This window comes from Leptonychotes weddellii, chromosome 10 (assembly GCF_054177405.1).
Source record: "Leptonychotes weddellii isolate Sample4059 chromosome 10, ASM5417740v2, whole genome shotgun sequence".
Classification (NCBI taxonomy): domain Eukaryota; kingdom Metazoa; phylum Chordata; class Mammalia; order Carnivora; family Phocidae; genus Leptonychotes; species Leptonychotes weddellii.
In genome coordinates, this window is record NC_138378.1 from 22290105 (window position 1) to 22310801 (window position 20697).

At 46.4% G+C, this 20697-nt stretch overlaps 1 protein-coding gene across 7 annotated transcripts in view; it reads right to left on the reverse strand.

Annotated features, from left to right (window-relative positions):
- The window catches only part of ZNF341 (zinc finger protein 341), a 56514-nt gene that overhangs the window by 23903 nt on the left and 11914 nt on the right, over window positions 1-20697 (reverse strand). For 5 of the 7 annotated variants that reach the window (XM_081832979.1, XM_081832978.1, XM_081832975.1 and 2 more), the window contains 6 exons: window positions 17737-17988; window positions 13250-13445; window positions 11622-11712; window positions 9350-9543; window positions 7691-7881; window positions 4005-4213 (listed from right to left, as the gene is read on the reverse strand). In XM_081832979.1, coding sequence (XP_081689105.1) covers window positions 4005-4213; window positions 7691-7881; window positions 9350-9543; window positions 11622-11712; window positions 13250-13445; window positions 17737-17988 — 1133 coding nt within the window. The remainder of the gene's footprint in view (window positions 1-4004; window positions 4214-7690; window positions 7882-9349; window positions 9544-11621; window positions 11713-13249; window positions 13446-17736; window positions 17989-20697) is intronic. The other 2 variants (XM_081832981.1, XM_081832980.1) reach the window with 1 other exon arrangement.

Sequence of the window (20697 nt, forward strand, 5' to 3'; positions counted from 1 at the left end):
GCAGGGAGTCTGCTTCTCCCTCTGACCCTCCTCCCTCTCATGCTCTCTGTCTCTCATTCTCTCTGTCTCAAATGAATAAATAAAATCTTTAATAAATAAATAAAAGCCCTCTTGATTTAAAATTTTTATTATTGCTTTTTTTTTTTTTTAGTAATCTCTACACCCAATGTGGGGCTCGAACTCACAACCCTGAGATCAAGAGTTGCACGCTTTTCCGACTGAGCCAGCCAGATGCCCCTCCCGCATTGATCTCTGACCTGCAAAATCACTTCTAGGAACTTATTTATAAGTGAGCAAAGATGTATGTCCAAAGTTGTTCTCTGTAGTGTTGTATGTAATGATGAGAAACTGGAAATAACCTGACTATCCTGCAATCAAGGACCAGTTACATAAATGTGGCATGTACAATGGAATGGTAAGCAGCCACTGAAAAGGCTGGGGCAGGTCTGTTTGTACTGAGATGCAAAGATGTCCATATTACAGTTGCAAGTGATAATGCACACCACGTGTACAGAGTGATCCCATTAAGTTTCAGTCAGTTTGTTGGAAGTTGTGGGACATGAAGATGGCGTGATGAATTTTCACCAAAGTCAGTAACTGTTTGGGATGTAGCCTGTGGTAGTTATATCTATAAACATGCTTATTACGGACATAGACCAAATAACATGTACCAAGAGGTTAATAGGGATTATTTTTTGTTTGCAGGGTTTTGGTTTTTGTGCGATTTAAAAAAAATTTTTTTCTCGGGGCTGCCGCCGGGGTGGCTCAGTCGGTTAAGTGTCTGCCTTTGGCTCAGGTCATGATCCCAGGGTCCTGGGATCGAGCCCCGCATTGGGCTCCCTGCTCAGCTGGGAGTCTGTTCCTCCCTCTCCCTCTGCACCCCTCACCAGTCGTGCTCTCTCTCACTTGCTCTATCAAATAAAATCTTTAAAAAATATTTTTTTCTCTGCATTGAACTTAGGAACTTTTGTAATCAGGAAAAAATCAATAAATCTTATTTTTAAAAGGAAAAAGTAAATATATAGCATATATAGAGTGGCATGCATAAAATTCACTTGAAAGGTTTGGGGTTTGGGGAGGCAGCATAGACAGGCCAAGGCAATGTGGTCCAAAGGGAGCAGCGCAGATAGACCAATGGGGCCTGGACGCCTGAAAATAGGATGAAGGCCCTATACCTGCTCAAACATTACTGTGAGAGAGAAATAAATTCTCACTCATTTATGCCACTATTATTTGGAGCCTCTATTGCTTGCAGCCAAACCTATATCTAAATTGTACAAATAATAATTGCAGCAATAACATTTATTGAGCACCTACGATGTTCCAGGTATCATGTTCAAGAGCCTCATAGTTTTTTTACCTGATCCTCATAAATAATCCAATATGGTAGGCACTATAGTTATCCCCATTTCAAAGATGTGGACACTGAGGCCCAGAGTGGCCAGATACCTTGCCAAGGTCATCTCCTGGGCTTGTAGTCAAGCTGGGATTTGAGCACAGGCAGGTGGCTCCTTATCATTACTCAAGATAGCATTCCACCCTTGGGTCATCCAGATGGTGGCCTGCCTCCTCGGGTCTTACCTTTGGGCCAGGAGATCCAATGGCTACAAAGGGTTACTGGCACTGTAACCCTCACACAAGAACCTAGGAGAAGAGATTGACTGTAGACACAGGGCCATCAGCATTGGGCTCAACCCCTAGCCTACAAATTCCAAGACCAGAGCTGTGAGGCTTCCAAGGTTCCAGACAAGAATTTGAATCTCAGCTCTGCGCTGACACTGTTACTGATGAGGGCACTTCTCCTCTCTGAGCCTCAGTGTCCTCATCTTCAAAATGGGGAGAACGTCAGTGTCATGGACTGAACCGTGTCCCTCCAAACTTCGTATGTTGAAGCACTGACCCTCAATGTGATGGTATTTACAGATTTACAGATGGGACCTTTGGTGGGGGTGTGTGTATGATTAGGTTTAGATGAAATCATGAGGGTGGGGTCCTCATGATGACAAAGTGCCCTTATAAAAAGAGATCATGGGGCGCCTGGGTGGCTCAGTCATTAGGCGTCTGCCTTCGGCTCAGGTCATGATCCAGGGTCCTGGGATCGAGCCCCACATCGGGCTCCCTGCTCCGCGGGGAGCCTGCTTCTCCTCTCCCACTCCCCCTGCTTGTGTTCCCTCTCTCGCTGTGTCTCTGTCAAATAAATAAATAAAATCTTTAAAAATAAATAAATAAATAAATAAAAAGAGATCATGTGTCTGTGGCATTTTGTTATAGCTGGAGCTGACTAATACAACTACCTACCTCCCAGGATTGCAGGGATCAATGTCCCTGAGTCAGAGCTTGGCACATAGTAGGTGCTCCCTTCCTTTTACTTGGCATCTCACTCCAGAAAGCCACATAGTCTCAGGAACTCACAAATAATCCACAAATCCATAAGGCAAAAGCAAAATAAAATGCCCCCTGACTACAAATGGGAATTATCCATCACTAACCAGAAATTTCCACCCCTTGACTGGCCAAAGTTTTGCCTGGTTTTCCTGCCTCTCTGGCTCCACTTCCCAACCTCCTCCAGGACAAGCTGCCCTACACCCATTTAAGTCCCAGTCCCCCTGCCAATTTCTCAAAGCTTTTGTGATTTCTACAGGCCCTTCTTACCCTTACCCTGGACCTACTTTCTCCTCTAGGCCACATCTAAACATCCTCTCCCACTTCCACTCTACACAGTGATCATTCTAAACCACTTGCTATTTCATTTTATATCTCTACACTTGCTGTTCCTTCTGCTAGGAATGCACTCTACCCTACCTACTTGGCCAACTCCTATTCATCCTTCAAAACCCAGTTCAGATATCACTGCTTCAAGGACACCTTCCCTGCCCTACGTCCCACTATGGTACTCGTATACCTTTCATCTACGTATACCTTAGCATTTTATCACAGTACGTGTAAGCGTATTTACACACCTGTCTCCCTAAAAAGCCTGTGCATTCTAAACTCAGGGTCTGTTGTTACTTATCTCTGAAGCCCAGAAGCGTCACCCAGGAATTACGCCTCATTAACAGAGGTTATTAGAGAAATCCCTACCAACACAAGTTTGTACAGAGAAGCAAAACCATTCCAACACGAAAATACTAAGAACTGGGAGCAGTCCCCTGACAAATACCCTTCCTTGCTTATCACTAATACCTATCCCCACACACTATATCCTAGCCTTTGTGAGGCGGCTGCTCCAGACGACTTTGGGTGAATGCACAGCAAAATGGCTGCAGGGCAAAAATGTGGGATTTCACAGTTATGAAAGTGATACTGGGCACCTGCAGATAACCCATCGACTAAGAAGGGTATGGAAGGGGGACCAGGAAACAACCAAGTAAGAGAAACTCAATGAGGATCGGTCACGGGACTGATAGCTCAATGAGAACGATTTGAAGACTCAAGGATTAAAAGCCTGTGACAAAACTGAGGGAGCCTTTTTTCATTTCTGCCAAAGGGATGCTCTCTATGACTACAATGGAAGACTAAAGCACTGTAAAGGATTGGCGGAAAAACTACCCCAAAGAAAATCTACACTTGGTTCATTCCTTGTTCATTCTAAGGATCAGTCTATAGCTTCAACTTTAACCTGAATTTTATAGATTATAAAACAAATGAATCTTATTTTTATGATTTTTGCTTTCCAGTATGTGCTTGTTCATTCTGTTTTCATTCTAAGAATCGGTGTACCATTCTGACTGTAACCTAAATTTTGTAGATCATCAGACAAAATTGTATTTTCATAGTATTTTTAGTTTAGGGAAAAAAAATCTGTTTTCCACTATGAATGAAAAAATATTGGTTTCCCTCTTTTTTTTCCGATTATTTTTTAGGATAAATGTCTACCAAACTGAAGAATGATATAAGGAGGGCCAGCACCTTCTCCCCCAGGTCCTTAGCAGTCAGAACGAGCAAGGCTGCAGAGCCCTGGGGTCCCAGCAGGGAGAGGGAGGGGGCAGGGAGAGGGCACATACTTGTAGACAGCGCTGTCCTTCTTGGGGCTTTGCTGCGGCAGGAGGCTGTGGGAGTACTGGTGCACGCCCAGGTCATAGAGCGAGGGGAAGTCCTTGCCACAGAGATGGCAGCGATAGCTCAACTCCTCCTGGTGGCTCTTGATGTGCTCCAGAAATGTGTCGAGCTTTGGGAACGTCTGCGCACAGCTTTTCACCACACACTTGTAAACCTTGAGGGAAGCCACAGACCAGGTGAGGGGAGGCAGACTGCTCCCCTGCTCCCCTGCTCCTGGAGCTCTGTTTTATTTTGACGAGACAGCCCTCTCTTCTCAGCCAGTCACAAGGCCCCATTACCTTTCCCTCAGGTGCTGGGTGACCTGGGTATATTTAGGAAAATTACTCCAAGCTGGGAAATACAAGGAAAAGATGACATCATGTCCCTCCAGTGCTGTACTTGAGTAGTGGCCCTCCGACTTGAGCATCCACTGCAGTGACAGATTGCTGAGCACCACTCCCAGAGCATCTGATTCAGCAGGCGTGGCAGGATCAATGTCCGTAAGTCAGAGCTTGGAACACAGTAGGTGTACTCCTAACAAGTGCCCAGGTGACGGAAGCCGAAGCTGCTGCTCTGGGGACCTCATTTTGAGAAGTGCTATCTAACGAGCCTGCCTAGGGTCATCCCACTCTCTGGGGGATGGGCCTTGTTTTGATTATTTACTATTGATTAGGATCCAGACTCTAGAGTTAAATATTAACTTGCGGAAAACAGATCCAATATAAATGATTTTCGTCAGGTGGAAAAGATACCCTCAAAGGTCACGGGTATCTACCCGAACAATCTTATTTCAATGTTCCTTTCTTTCACTGACATAATTATATGTAAGTATAAATACTAGTATCTTAGATCCTCTTTTGCACCGGCTTTGTCATCCTTCTAGTTCCTTATTAATGAGTTATGTAAAATTCTGGCTCATGTTCACTATGTTATTTGTATGAGAATTAGATTTTTAAATTTTGAAAATTATACTTTGACAAGCATAATCCTGATTGCCTGTACAATTCCACTTGCTCCTTCTTCCTAACAAAGTGAACCCTGATTTGTTCAGGGTGGCAACATACCCAGTTAAAACACTTGATCTCCCTGGCTCCCTTGTGTCAGCCATGTGGCTCCTTTCTTGTCACTGATATGCACGCAGTAGTCTTTAGGGAAGGTATTACTTCCAGAACACAAAGGCAAAAACATCCTAGGAGAAATCCCCTCTGCTTTTCTCATTTGTCCTGACTGGAATACAGATGTGATGGCTGGAGATACAGCAACTATTATGCAATCTTGAGGATGGAAGTCACATGCTAAGGAGGCAGGGCCGCAAACCAGAAGCCTGAGTCTACGATGACATATCTGACCTGCTATACAAGCCCAACATTGCTTACTTATGGACTTCTTGCGACATTAGGGAAATAAAACCCTAACTAGTAAGCTAGTTGTCTATTATTTGCAGAGTAATAATGAATTCCTAAGTGATAGAGCGTATCCACTGGCTCTGACTAATGAGAGATCTACAGAGGGCTTCTAGGAAAGAGACACAGAGAAGACAGCGTGTTTTTGCTGTGTCTGGACTACTGGACTACTGCCTAGAAAGAGTGACTACCATCCCAAGACCACAGGTAAGCCGTCAGTATCAAACAATGTCATATCCTGAGGTGGCAGAGACAAGAGCTAGAAGGACACAGGGTCCTTGATATTGGGTTGAGTCAACTCTCTCAGGCCTTGAGCTGCCCAATCTTGGGTTTTCTTATTATGTGCAATGACAAACCTCTTAATTGTTTAAGCAGCTGGAGTCAAAGTTTTCTGTGATTTTCCCCAAGGGTATCCTAACTTAATTCCATCAACCCCCCTGCTGGGAATCTAGGGTAAGGGAAAGTCAGAGATTTGGATGAAGATTTGATTATAATGATGCTCACCATGGTTTTGCTTACAATAGCAAAACACAGTTCATATCCTACATGTTAAAACAATGGGATTTTTTTAAATGTAGCTTAAAAATTATGTTTTTTATTTAAACAGTGACATGAGAAAATTCTCAGAATATAAAATTAGGTTAAAAAATAGAAAGCACAGGGGCGCCTGGGTGGCTCAGTCGTTAAGCGTCTGCCTTCAGCTCAGGTCATGATCCCGGGGTCCTGGGATCGAGCCCCGCATCGGGCTCCCTGCTCAGCGGGAAGCCTGCTTCTGCCTCTCCCACTCCCCCTGCTTGTGTTCCCTCTCTCACTGTGTCTCTGTCAAATAAATAAATAAAATCTTTAAAAAAAACAGAAAGCACAAATCTCAGGAGAATTTATGCTTATTAAAAAAACCCAATCTCAAAAGGCCCCATACGGATGATTCCATTTATACAATGTTCTCAAAATGACAAACTTATAAAGAGAGAGAACTGATTAGTGGTTTCCAGAGGCTGAGGATGTTGGGGAAGAGGCGAGCAGGTGTAATAATGAGGGGGGTGGAACAAGGAAGATCTTTGTGGTGATGTTATAGTTCTATACTGTGATTGCAGTACAAACCTACACAGGTGGTAAAATGGCAAAGGACTATACATAGCTTTACACCCATGTCAGTTTCCTGGTGTAGATATCAGGCTGTAGATAGGTAAGATGTAACCATTGACAGAAACTGACTGAAGGGCATAAGGGATCTCTCCCTATTATCTTTGCAACTTCTTGGGAATCTACAATTCTTCCAAAAGAAAAAGTTTAAAAAATAAGCTATCAGGAAAAAAAAAGTGCAATTCAAAATTATATGTATGAACAGATCCCAATTATAATAAAAAAACACAAACTCTACAAAAGATGCTGGATTTTGTTGCTGCATTCTGGGGAGGACATACTGCAAGGTGGTTAATGACATGGGGTTTGGCTTTGAGCCCTGACCTAGTCAGTTACTGGTGGTGTGACTCTGGATAGGTCACTTCACCCCTCCGGGCCTTGGTTTCTTCATTTAGATATACTGAAAATGCCTATCCCTAAGGTTGCTATGAAGATTAAATAAAATATTGAATGTAAAGCAATTAGCAGGGTGTCCAGCATCTAATAAATGCATTCTTCAACCTATATATTCTTTAGATTTTTCTGAAATTTTAAAAAAGATTTTATTTATTTATTTATTTATTTATTTATTTATTTATTTATTTACGAGAGAGAAACCTAAGCAGGCTCCAAGCCCAGCGTGGAGCCAGATGCAGGACTCAATCTCACCACCCTGAGATCATGACCTGAAAGCCAAAATGAGCCAAAATGACACTTAACTGACTGAGCCACCCAGGAGCTCCTGAAGTGTACACTTTAAAAAGGGTGAATTTTGTGGGATGCAAATTATATCTTGATTGGAAAAAAAAAAGACTATGGTCAATCCTCCATAGGTAGGTGTTTAGACGTTAGATTTTCTTGGGGCATTGAGAATTTTTCTCATGTCCAGTTTCTATATTATATGACCCATAAGAGGTGGGTTTCCTCCCTTGGCTTAGCACCATAATAGCCCAGTAAGCTGGCCCCACCTAGAGAGGGAAAGCTTGGCCTATCTCGGGTGGTTAGATGGTAGCTCACTGCAACTGGGGCCCACTCCTGTCCCTTTCTAGACAGTGTTCAAGACCCCAGCACCAGCCAAGGCTCACACTCGGGTGGTTGTGGCCTCCCGCTGCCCACCACCCACTTACCTGCTCATTCTTATGCTGGGTCATGTGGGACTTGAGCTGGAAGTAGGTGCTGAACTTGCTGGGGCAGAACTGGCACAGATAGGAGCTGTCAATGAAGACGACCTGCTTGGCCTCCAGCTTGTCCCCTTCATCCTCACCTGCGGCAGGCAAGGCCTGGGGTTGTGGGGCACTTGACAGGGACTGACCCAACCCTGTGGAGAAAACCAGGGAAGAAGTCACTGAGAAGGGCAGAAGAAGAGTCAGGACAGAGGGCCATGACATTCAGGAAGGACCCACAGAGCACCTCCTGTGTGTTGCTGGGTCTACCCAGCCACCTACCACGTGCTTGGTGTTGGACACTGTACTCAAGGCCCTGCACTCACATTCTGCTTTGCGCACGGATATAGCCATTCCAGATGCTCACCTCCTGAATACTTACATCCTGACTGGTAAACAGTTATTGCCTCAAATCTCCCCTCACTGGCCTTTCCCTAGGCCTCTCCACGGTTGTTAAAAATCCTGAACACTACTCCTGGCTGTATTCATCACACCTCCCCAGCTCCCCATTCCAGTTACAACATCTGTTTAGCTGCCCTTCTCTCACTTTCTGAGGACAGGGGCCTCTGACCTCATCTCTACAGAGGCCTCCATAAATATCTGCTATATGGTTGAACCCCTGGTGCTAGGCACTGTAGGAATTTTGAAAAAAAATAAGAAACAGATTCTTCCCCAAGGAGCCCAAAAAAATGCACAGGGCACACAGAGACTGACTAAACACACTGTAGGGCTAGTTCCAGTAGGAGGGTCAAATAAAAGTGGCCACAGGCTGCTCATGCAGCAAAACACCCCCTTCGTTCACTGGTATGTGGCAGGCTTTGCTCACCCGGGGGACTATACAGGAAGGGCCTAACTCTGGCCCTACACTGTCCAATACAGTGGCCACGAGCCACATGTGGTGACTGAGAACTAGAAATGTGGCTAGTCCATATCCAGATACGCTATACACATAAATACACCCTGGATTTTGAAAACTTAGCATAAAAAAATATAAAATATTTCATTAATAATTTCCTTATATACTAAGATGATATTAGGTTAAGTAAAACATACGATTAAAATTAATTTCACTTTTTTTAAGTATTGTTTTTATGTAGCTACTAGAAGGTTTTAAATTGTATATGTTGGTCATATTACATTTTTGTTAACAGCACTGCTCCAGGCCTAGTGACTCCTCAACCCCCATACAGAACAGGAATTAAACCAATATCAGGGACATGATCACTAGCTCAGGGACAAGCGATGGCTCGGATGGGAATTCTACAAAGTGTAAAAGGCTTTGGAAACTTAAGCCCATGGAAGTCAAGTAGGTTTCAATTTCAAGTTAACTGACAGTGACTGCCTGGAGCAATATATCGAAAGTAGATTCTGAGGCAGGATCCAGGCACAGCAAAAGACAGGTGATTGATTAGTGTTGTCTTCCATGGGTACAGTATTAGAGTAAGGCCAGGCATACTGTACATTTGTCATCCCTCCTTTCATGCTATGCCCCATTTTATAGATAAAGTAGACTGAAGCCCAGAGAGGTAAAGGAGGCTGCCCAAGGTCACACAGCTAGGAATAAAACCCATGAAGCTTCAGAGGACAGGTATGGGAACAATGGCATTCCCCACTTCTACCTACCTGTGTTTTCCTCGTCCTCCTGCCTGCTGGGGTTGAGGGCCATGACCTGTACAGTCACAGAGTTGCGAGAGACAGTGCCGCCGCTACGCCCCGGAGGCCACACCTTATGCGTCTGCATGTGTTTCTTGACATTAGATTTCTGGGCAAAGGCACGGCCACATGCAATGCACTGGAAGGGCTTCTCACCGGTGTGGCTATGGGAAACAAAGCTTGTCAGCACCCTCATGTGGAACTGGGACGTGACCTCAGCACAGGAGCTCACAACCCCCAAGAAGGCCCAGACAGAGCATGCGGATGCTGGTGGCCATCATGGTGACACCATGAGGACAAGCCGGCAGGCCAGAGGCAGAAAGACCCTGAGCTCTCGGTGACATTACTGAGTTGCTGAATCAACCAGCCCCGGAGCTGACCTTCCCTGCGGGCCTTCTCCATACGGTGAGAGAAAACATTTCCTAATTGTTTAAGCCCTCTCAAACAGGGATTTATTCTCTGAAGGAGAAATGGCACAGTCGCAGCACAGAACTTGTACCATTATTTAATATTTCCCTTCAAATCAATCCGCTCTTAAATAATTTAAAAATTAAGCTTTCCTGTTGTTATATGGAAAGCCACTTATCATAAATACAAAGTAACCAAAAATGCAATAATTTATAAAATATCATTAAGATCTATAGAGCTGCATTATCCAATAGGGTTGACACAAGACACACGGGGCTACTTAAATTCATTAAAATTAAATTAAAAATTCAGTTTCCTGCCATTTGCAATGATGTGGATGGAACTAGAAGGTGTTATGCTAAGCGAAATAAGTCAGTCAGAGAAAGACATGTATCATATGATCTCACTGATATAAGGAATTTGAGAAACAAGGCAGAGGATCATAGGGGAAGAGAGGAAAAAATGAAACCAGACGAAACCAGACAGGGAGACTCTTAATCTCAGGAAACAAACTGAGGGTTGCTGGAGTGGTTGGGGGTGGGAGGGATGGGGTGGCTAGGTGATGGACACTGGGGGTATTTGTTGTGGTAAGTGCTGTGAATTGTGTAAGACTAATGAATCACAGACCTGTACCCCTGAAACAAATAATACATTATGTTAATAAAAAAAAAAATTCAGTTTCTTAGTCAGACTAGCCACATTGCAAGTGTTCAGCAGCTGCATATGGTCAGTGGCTACCCTACTGGACACTGCCAATTTGGGCATTTCCATCACTGCGGAAAGTTCTATTGAGCAGAGCTAGTGTAGACTTGTGAGGTATTTTTTTTTAATTTAACTTAAAAAATTTTTTAATTTAAATTCAATTAATTAACATATAATGTATTATTGGTTTCAGAGGTACAAGCCTGTTCAGGTCTTGATCTCAGGGTCCTGAGTTCAAGCCCCACACCAGGCTCCACCCTGGGTGTGGAGCCTACTTTACATACAGACAGACAGACAGACATAAATAAATAAGAAAATAAAAGTCAATAGTGCCAAGGTTGAGAAACCCTGGTCTAGTGAGAAGCTGTTGCCTGTCACGATTGGAATCTGAGGTGTGCACGTACGCATGCATCCACGTGCTCTCTCCTTCTCTCTCTTTTTGCTATAAAAGATGAGCAAGTATGTGAAAGGTGTTCAACACACACTAGCACCAAACCGAGGTTTTCTCCTTTGACTCGCCGAGGACTGAAAGAATTTGAAAAGAGAGTAATTTTCTACATCTTTCAGAACTTCTCGACACCATAACCACAAACCACCTAAGATCATCTCAGGTACCAATGTATCCCTTTCTGTGATAAACACGGAACAAGACCCCCCACCCCCACTTCACAGATGGAAAAGCCGAGGCCCCGAGGGGCTCCCTGCATGTCCTTGGGACAGGACAGGACAGGACGGTTAGTCCTGAGTGAGCAGAACTCGTAGTCATATTCCCACAGCGTGGTATGGCAGCCCTCGAGGTCAGACCTTTCTGCAGAGGTGAGGACTGAGGCACCCCTCACTCCTGCAAAGGCCCTACAGTTCGAGTACACTTCTTCCCCGACCCCGCCTGGCTCGGACCTTCTCCACCATAGTGAGCAGGCCCCACAACTTTCACAGATCCCTCCTCCTGCTCCTGAGACAGAAGAGGGAAAACCGACCTGACTTGGACCGAAGGTCTGAGAACCATGACAGGATGGATGGGGCCTTGGTCACCACCCTGGCAAGGGGACTGAGAAGGGAGCCTTGCTTCTACTGTGGAAGGCCCTCCAGCCAGGGCTGCCGAGGAAGCACCGGCCCCACCATGCCTGGGTACCTTCGGATGTGCTGCTGCAGGTCGAAGTTTTTGGTGAATGACTTGTCACAGTATGAGCACTTGAGTTTCTGAGCCTTTGGCTTCCCTGCAGCTGAAAAACAAGGTGGGGCGCGGGGTTGGGAATGGTGAGGCTGGGGGTGTAACTGAAGGCAACAAGAACAGCCTCCTACCACTCTACCCGTTGGATGTGGGGCCAGAAAGCCAGGGGAGGTCTACACCTGCACACAGGCAGGGGAAGCAGCACAGAGCCTCTCACAGCGCCTGGAGGAGGAAAACCCGGGCAATGCTCTGCCTGGAAGAGCAGAACCACCTCTGAAAGGCTCCGCTCTGCCCTCGGATAAAAATCCAACCTCTCTGCTGCGGCCTACAGGGCTATGCATCCTCTGCTTCCTGCCAACCTCATCATTCTCTCCATCCAGCTGCAGTGGACTCCTTGCTAACCTTGAAAGACCTCAAGTGTGGTCCTATTTCAGGACCTGCTATTCTTGCTCGTCCCTCAGATAGCCACAAAGCTGCCTCCTTCTCATCCCTAGATAGAGAGGTAGCATCATTTTCCAGTCTCTCCCCAGTATTCTCAATCATAGTACCCTGTTAACCTCCTTCCTGGAGCAACCCATAAACAGTTAGCCTGTTTTCCCTGTCTGTCTCTCCCATTAACTGCAACAGAGGGTGGAGAAATCACGGACCACGATGCTGGATCCTCAGCACCTGACACTGAGCCTGGCACACAGATACTCAACATATATCTGTGGAAGGAAGGAGGGATGGAAGTAGTTGACTGGAAAGCCCCTGAAAAATTCTTGATTTCTGTGCCTTCCTCCTCCACCACCACTTTCTAACACTGCCCTGTCCCATCGCTAGCATCTCTGAAGGGGTGACAGACACCACTGCCCGCCTGCCTGATATCCACTGCCCCCCTTCTTTCCTCACAAATCCCCCAAATAATGGGAACATCAATGTTTCTGGCTAAAAGAGACATTTCCCAGGGGCGCCTGGGTGGCTCAGTTGGTTAAGCGACTGCCTTCGGCTCACGTCATGATCCTGGAGTCCCAGGATCAAGTCCCGGGATCTAGTCCCGCATCGGGCTCCCTGCTAAGCAGGGAGTCTGCTTCTCCCTCTGACCCTCCCCCCCTCTCATGTGCTCTCTCTCTCTCAAATAAATAAAATCTTTTAAAAAATAAAAGAGACATTTCCCAGCTTCCTTTGCAGCTAGATAGGGTCATGTGACTAAATTGTGATCAATGAGATGGAAGTAAAAGCATCATGCAGAACTTCTGGAAGCTGGGAGATGCCCCTTTTATCCTTTTTACTGCCTGGAATATGAAATTGATGACTGGAACTCCAGCAGCCATCTTAGATGATGAGGCACCCTGATAACAGAAGCTATGCCCTAGGGGTAGCAGAGCAGAAAGACAGAAGAAATGACCATACAAGCACACAATTTCCAAATTGCCTGCCACTGGCCTTGTTTTGCACAGGAGAAAAATAAAATTCGATCATTTTAAAGTCACTCCACTACATGCAACTACACTTAATCCTGACCATCATAAAAAGGAAGACCAGAACTAGGCAGCCTTATGGACAGGAGAATGCTGAGGAAAGATGCCCCTGGCAGGCGGCGGGCCCACCTTCTGGGAGTCCACTGGCCCCTTTTGCCCGGCAGGTCTTCAGCGTTGGTGGGGAGTCAAAGGTGGCCACTGTGCCCCCCGTGGCGCTGGTCATGGGGGCAGCTGGGTTTGGTCCTTTCGGTTTGAATCCCTGTTTGCCAGGGCTGTACACCGGAGGGGTGGGGTATACTGGAGCCTCCACACACTGGTTTGGCACCTAGAAGGACAGCACAGTGAGGGAGAGAGGCCTGGGAAGGACAGAAAAGAGCTATACCAGCCAGGGGGACCCTCACTGTGGCCCCGGCTAATCTCAGCCAGGATCGCGATCCTAACCCCTCCATCTGGCTCAGACACCCCAGTCACTCCCAAGACCCTATAGAACTTCATGGAGCCAGCAGGCTAGAAGCAGCTTTGAAGCCAGCAGTCTGGGTTCAAATCCTGACTCTGCCACTTATTATCTAAGTGATCCTAGGCAACTCTTTCAACATCTCCCAGTTTCACATCTGTAAAATGGGGATAATCAGAGTACTCCTCTCCTTGGGTTGTGGTGAGGATTAAATGACTCTCTGGGGCGCCTGGGTGGCTCAGTTGGTTAAGCGACTGCCTTTGGCTCAGGTCATGATCCTGGAGTCCCTGGATCGAGTCCCGCATCGGGCTTCCTGCTCGGCAGGGAGTCTGCTTCGTCCTCTGACCATATCCCCTCTCAGGTGTTCTCTCTCTCTCGTTCTCTCTCTCTCAAATAAATAAATAAAATCTTTAAAAAAAAAAATGACTCTCTCTGTCAAATAAATAAATAAAATCTTTACCAAAAAATGAGTTAACATGTAAACAGCTAGAATGGTGCCTGGCATACAGTAAATACTCAATAAACATTAGCTGCTGTTACTGCTTTATTGGGAGTAGTAGTTTGTTAGCACAGAAGAACCAGGAAATCAGAAGGGTCTGTGCCCTCACCAGCAACCCCACTTCCTAACTGGCCCTGCCTGATGCCACACCAGCATGCATGTCTAAACTGAGAACTAACACTGAAGTCACAAGAAATTCATTCACACCAAACGACTTCTGAGCCACTCAAACCTAGCTAACACTAAGCTTACATCATGACACTGGGGCATCGTGAAGAATTCATTAATTCAATGATATACTCGTCATTCATTGGTTTTTCCAGGCTGGCCTATCCAAAACTTCACTTCCTATCCTTCTCTGCTTTTTTTTTTTTCTTTGTGGACTTACCATTATCTAATAAATTATGTGTTTTATGTACTTATCTATTATCTGCCTAGTTCCATGAAGGCAGCAACTTTTGGTCTGTTTTTGTTTACTGCTCTATCCCCAAGCCTGGAGTAATCCTAGGCACAGAGTGGGCATTCAGTAAATATTTGTTGAACCAGTGAATTTATTTATATATTATAATATAATGATACATAAAAAATATATACTTGTTCATTCAGATGACCAAAATATATCTGTCAGATATATTTGGTCTTCATCCACAGTTCCTAGAAATGCTTCAGAGCTGTAAAAGTGAAATGGGTATCTTATTATTTTTTTTGTTTTATTATTAATGAAAGTGACTTTTGGCCCTGATCCAAGGGCAGGCTGGTTGCAGAGAGGACCAACCATGTGACTGGTGGGTTGGAACATTCAGTCCCATCCCCCAACCTCTGGGGAGCGAGGAAGGGCTGGAGGCTGAATCAGCCACAGCCAACGACTTACTCATGATTATGTAATAAAGCCTCCATAAAAACTCCAAAGGACTGGGTTTGGACAGCTTCCAGGTTGATTAACACAGGGAGATATGGGGTGAGTGGCACACAGAAGCTCCATGCCCTTTTCCCCACTCCTCACCCTATGTATCTCTGCACTGGGCTGTTGATTTGTATCCTTTATTATATCCTTTAATAAACTGGTAAATGTAAATGTTCCCCTGAGTTCTATGAGCTACTCTAGCAAATTAATAGAACCTAAGGAGGAGGTCGCTGGAACCTCCTACCTGTGGTCTGTCCATCAGAAGCATAGGTTGCTTGCAACTGGCTAAAGTAGGGGTGAGGACAATCTTGCAGGACTGAACCCTTAACCTGTGGGATCTGCTGTTATCTCTGGGTAGATAGCATCAGAATTGAGTTGGAATTCTTGGACACTGTGCTGGTGTCTGAGAATTGCTTGGCATTGGCGTGGGGGGGGCGGGACCCCACCCAACATTAGAATTGGGTCCAGGAACCAGAAGAGTTGCTATCAGTGGATGCATGTATTGGGCATCTAATATGGCACCACGTGAAATGGTAGATGCTTCTGCTAGATCTCGCCTGTTGGCCTTTGGCGCCATTCCTACACCCTTCCATGCTCTCTCCTGATATACACATTCTCAGACTCCCTTGCCAGCAAGGTTCTGAGCACAAATTAGGTTCTGCTCACGAGAAGCACCTGCATGAGATCTGGAAGGCAGAGGAAGGTAGAAACTGCTTTCCTCTGGGAGAGGTGACGGGAGACAGGAAGGTGTGCAGTCCTAAATTTTGGAGTGGCTGGCTGAACTCTACATCCCCCTCCTGACCACCAGCCTCGAGGATGACAGCACAGCAACAGAATCCTACAGCTTCCCCACCTCTGGGCACAGCAGGAGCGTCCTAGCCCTCTGGGCCAAGCAACAACAGTGAACCTGAAAACCACTGGCACCTGCCAACTCTGCCTTTTGCTCCATCTAGCTCTCCTGAAGCCACCTTTGTAAGCACCTGACCTCCTGCATTAAATCCCTTTGCCAGACATACCTAGAGTGGTCCCTATTTTCCTGACCAATACAGCACTCAATAAATATGTATCACATGGATGAATTCACCCATCATGCAAGACATTCCTGAGTAATTACGTGACTGCCACTGGGTTTGCTCTCTTTATCCTCAACGGCGTTACAAGGGGAGTTCCCATTGCAGAGGAGAGGAGACTGAGGTCAGAGAGCCCTATTTCAGACACCTACTACAGGTGTGCCACAGGCCAGGGACTCTGCTAGGGGCTGAGGATGCCAAATCAAAGAAGACTCAGGCTCTGCCCTCAAAGAGCACCCTCGTCCACATGGAAAATAAACAACAGCAGCTCCCTCTGCTCTGGCCCCCTCTGCCTACCAGGCCACAATCATCCTCTCAGCATCTCACTGACTTATTTGCTTTTTTTTAACTCAACACAGGGAAGCTTGCTCTATTCCCTCGGGCTAGAATAAATCCCCTGCAGGCTCTCATAACATCACATGGCTGGTGGTAGATTTCCCCACTGGTCTGGTTCTCTTTAGAGAGAACCATGCTCTCTAAACACGGAACGTCTGTATGGCCAGATTGTAAGGTGAGGGGGGGTTAATGTGACCTCAAGTGCAGGCAGGCTCTTGCTGTCAGAACCGTGCCCCCTAGCACTGGGGTTGGGGCAGGTTCTGAACTCTGAGCACCTTGAGCTTGTAGCAGGGAATGAGTGTGGCACATAGGGTACACGGACTGCTTCGTGGCTTCAATTCTCTACCCCCCCCCCCCAGTACCTGTGCCCATTCGCAGCGTGGTTCTGCAGATTTCCCCATCAAGATGTGGCATCGGTTTCCCTACTCCTTAAATCTAAGCTGGCCTTGGGACATACTTTGACCAACGGAAGAGAGCCGGTCACAAGCCTAAGCTCCACGAGGCCAGGAGCATTTCTGCTTGCGTGACTGCACCTCTAGCACTGCTGTGAGCACACGGCTGGCGAGCCCGCCAGACGATGAGAGATGGCCGGAGCAGAGCTGGGTCACCCAACTCGTCCCACCCAGGCCATCCTACAGCAGCTGATAGCTGCCATCTCCAGACACCTGGGAGAGCCCAGCCAAGATCAGCAGAGTTGCCAAGCAAGCCATGTAGGTGCAAGAACAATAAACACATTTTGCCATATACCACTGAGGTTCTGGGATATTTCTTACACAGCCATAGCTAACCCATACATCTAGCCTGTTAAAAATGTAAGAGACTGGGGCTCCTGGGTGGCTCAGTCGGTTGGGCATCCGACTGTTGATTTTGGTTTGGGTCATGATCTCAGGGTCGTGGGATCAAGCTTCAGAGCACAGAGTCTGCTTGAGATCCTCTCTCTCTCCCTCTGCCCCTCCACCCTGCTCTCTCCCCCTTTCTCTCTCTAAAAAAATAAGTAAAAAAATTTTTTAAAATATAAGAGACATTCACATAGATAATTTTTTGGAAACTTCTCCCTACAACATTGGTGTTCTCTGAATGTTCTGAGCACTCCCTGAGGGTAGCTTGTATTTCTGCTATAACTTCTACTTCATACCACCTTCTCATGGTTTGCATTTTACCTTTAGAGGTATGATGGCTTGATTAAAGTCCTTCTCTCCCAGGGTGTGGCCTCCCCCCTGATCTGGTTTTGTCTCCCATGCTACCTCTGGCACAGTGTCTGACACACAGTTGGTGCTCGGGAAAGGTTCAGGTTACCCATGATAACCATAACCAGTTTCTCCCCCTCCATCCCAAACCCCAACCTCTGCTCACCTCCAGGGGTGGGTAGGGCTGCATTCCCAATGCCTGGATCTCCACCGTGCCACTCCCAGCCAGGGGCGCCGTGGCACTGTACACCTCCACCACGCCATTTCCGCCAGGGTTGGGACGCCCAGGGGGGCCCAGGCTCTGGGATGGGGGCGGTGGGGGCTGGGGCGGTGGGGGTGGGGGCAGTGGTGGAGGTGGGGGAGGAGGTGGTGGAGGCTGGGTGAGGTAGCTGGGTGCAGAATGCATGTTCAGGCTGCTCTGAAATCAGAAGAGAGAATTAAAGTGTCACACCCTCGGGGCACCTGGGTGGCTCAGTTGGTTAAGTGACTGCCTTCGGCTCAGGTCATGATCCTGGAGACCCGGGATCGAGTCCCGCATCGGGCTCCCTGCTCAGCAGGGAGTCTGCTTCTCCCTCTGACCCTCCTCCCTCTCATGCTCTCTGTCTCTCATTCTCTCTGTCTCAAATAAATAAATAAAATTTAAAAAAATAAAAAAAATAAAGTGTCACACCCTCTTGACACCAGCTGTCTTGTTATCAGCGAGGAAGGACATTTGTCTTAGCCAGCCATGTGGAAAGAAAAGCCCCTCACAAGGCAGCTCAGAGGACAGGGCTGACGGGAGGCATGGCAACAGAGGCATGGAAGAATACAGAGGAAGCATCAGCCAGGTGCCACTACCCCTGTTCTCTAGGAAAGTCGACAAAAAGGCCCAGCTTGGACACAACTGAGTTGATCTAGCAGCCCCACTGTTGCCGTCTTAGGAGGGCTGCTTGTGGGACTGGCTCTTGAATGGCCTCTGAGAACCTACCTTGTGGAAGGTTGCCTATGATCAATAAGGCTGTTTTGATCATCTGGGGGCACTGCCCATTCTGTACTAGGTCACCTAGATTGTACAGACAGTGTGATCTGTGGTGAACACCTCCTTTCCTTCTAAGAGTCTGGAATTTTGGTCACTGTGGTACCTACATGAGCAATCCCCAGGAAAAGCCCTGAGCCTCGAATCTTAGGTATGCTTCCTGGGCAGAAACACGCACATGCGTTGCTGCTCTTCATTGCTGGAGGAAAAAGTGTTTTGTGTGATCTCTCCCCATTGCCCCAAGAGGAGGAACAGTAGAAACCGATGCCTGGATTTTTCTAGACTCCAGCTAATGTCTTTTTCCCTTGCTGATCCTGCTGTGCATCCTTTGTCAGGAAGAAACCACAGCCATGAGTACAACTATCCCAAGTCCTAGGAGTATTTCTAGAGAGTCACCGAATTGTGGGGGCTGTGGACCCCTGAAACACAGCCACTGACTTCTAGAAATTTATACCATAGAAATATAATTAAGCAGGTGGGCAAAGATATGCATACATGGATGGTTCTCCAGTAGTTTTTATAGCAGCAAAAAATGGCAATGACCTACATGTCTGTTAACAGAAGGCTGACTATATAGAGGATGTCCCATCCACACGATGGAATCTTTAACAGCTATTAAAATGATAGTGATCAGGGGTGCCTGGGTGGCTCAGCTGGTAGAGCATGCAACTCCTGATCTCTGGGTAGAGTTCAAGGCCCACGTTGGGCAAAAAGCTTACTTAAAAAAAAAAATGATGGTGGGGCGACTGGGTGGCTCAGATGGTTAAGCGTCTGCCTTCGGCTCAGGTCATGATCCCAGGGTCCTGGGATCAAGCCCCACATTGGGCTCCTGGCTCAGCGGGGAGCCTGCTTCTCCCTCTCCCTCTGCCTCTCTCCCTGCTCATGTTCTCTCTCTCTGTATCTCTGTGTCTCAAATGAATAAATAAAAAATTTTAAAAAAAATTAAAAAAAAATGATGGTGATCAGTATTTTATAAAGGATGCACCTCTTTTTTTTTTTTAAGATTTTATTTATTTATTTGAGAGAGAGACTGAGAGAGAGAGAGCAGGAGAGGGGGGAGGGTCGAGAGGGTCAGAGGGAGAAGCAGACTCCCTGCCGAGCAGGGAGCCCGATGCGGGACTCGATCCAGGGACTCCAGAATCATGACCTGAGCCGAAGGCAGTCGCTTAACCAACTGAGCCACCCAGGCGCCCTAAAGGATGCACCTCTTAATTGCCGCTCCTTGGGTTCCACAGTCAAACGTGTTTGGGGAAAAATCTGGGGTGACAAAAATCAAAAGTGTTTTACTGCAGGAAAAAAAAGCCAGGGACAGGGCAAGGAAAGAAGTAGAATGCCTCCACCCTATACTGGTTTGACCAGAGATTCTTTTTGTATGGAACATCCCAAGGAGCAACTCTTCTGAGGAACATTTTAGAAAATACTGATATAGAATTGCAGGCATAGATAATGATTTTAAGCAAAAGGCAAAATAAAAAAAAGCAAGTTTCAGAACAGTGCATATTAACATGGCCCATTGATATAGATATGTGTTTTATAAATGTATTTATATAAAAAGCTGTTTCTCAGGACGCATGGGTGGGTCAGTCAGTTAAGCATTTGCCTTTGGCTCAGGTCATGATCCCAGGGTCCTGGATCGAGTCCCACATGGGGCTCCTTGCTCAGCAGGGAGCCTGCTTCTCCCTCTATCTGCTGCTCTCCCTGCTTGTGCTCTCTCTCTCTCTGACAAATAAATAAAATCTTTAAAAAAATAAAATAAAAAGCTGTTTCTTTATTTGCATTTAAAGATCAGGAAAGCCAGACACCAAAATTCTAATACTGTTTTCTTTGGAGGGAGAGAGTAGGGGTGGTTGATTAACTGATTGACTTCCCAACTTTTATTCTTTTTTTAAAATTTTTTTTAAAGATTTTATTTTTGGGCGCCTGGGTGGCTCAGTTGGTTAAGCGACTGCCTTCGGCTCAGGTCATGATCCTGGAGTCCCTGGATCGAGTCCCGCATCGGGCTCCCTGCTCGGCAGGGAGCCTGCTTCTCCCTCTGACCCTCCCCCCTCTCATGTGCTCTCTGTCTCTCTCATTCTCTCTGTCTCAGATAAATAAATAAAATCTTTAAAAAAA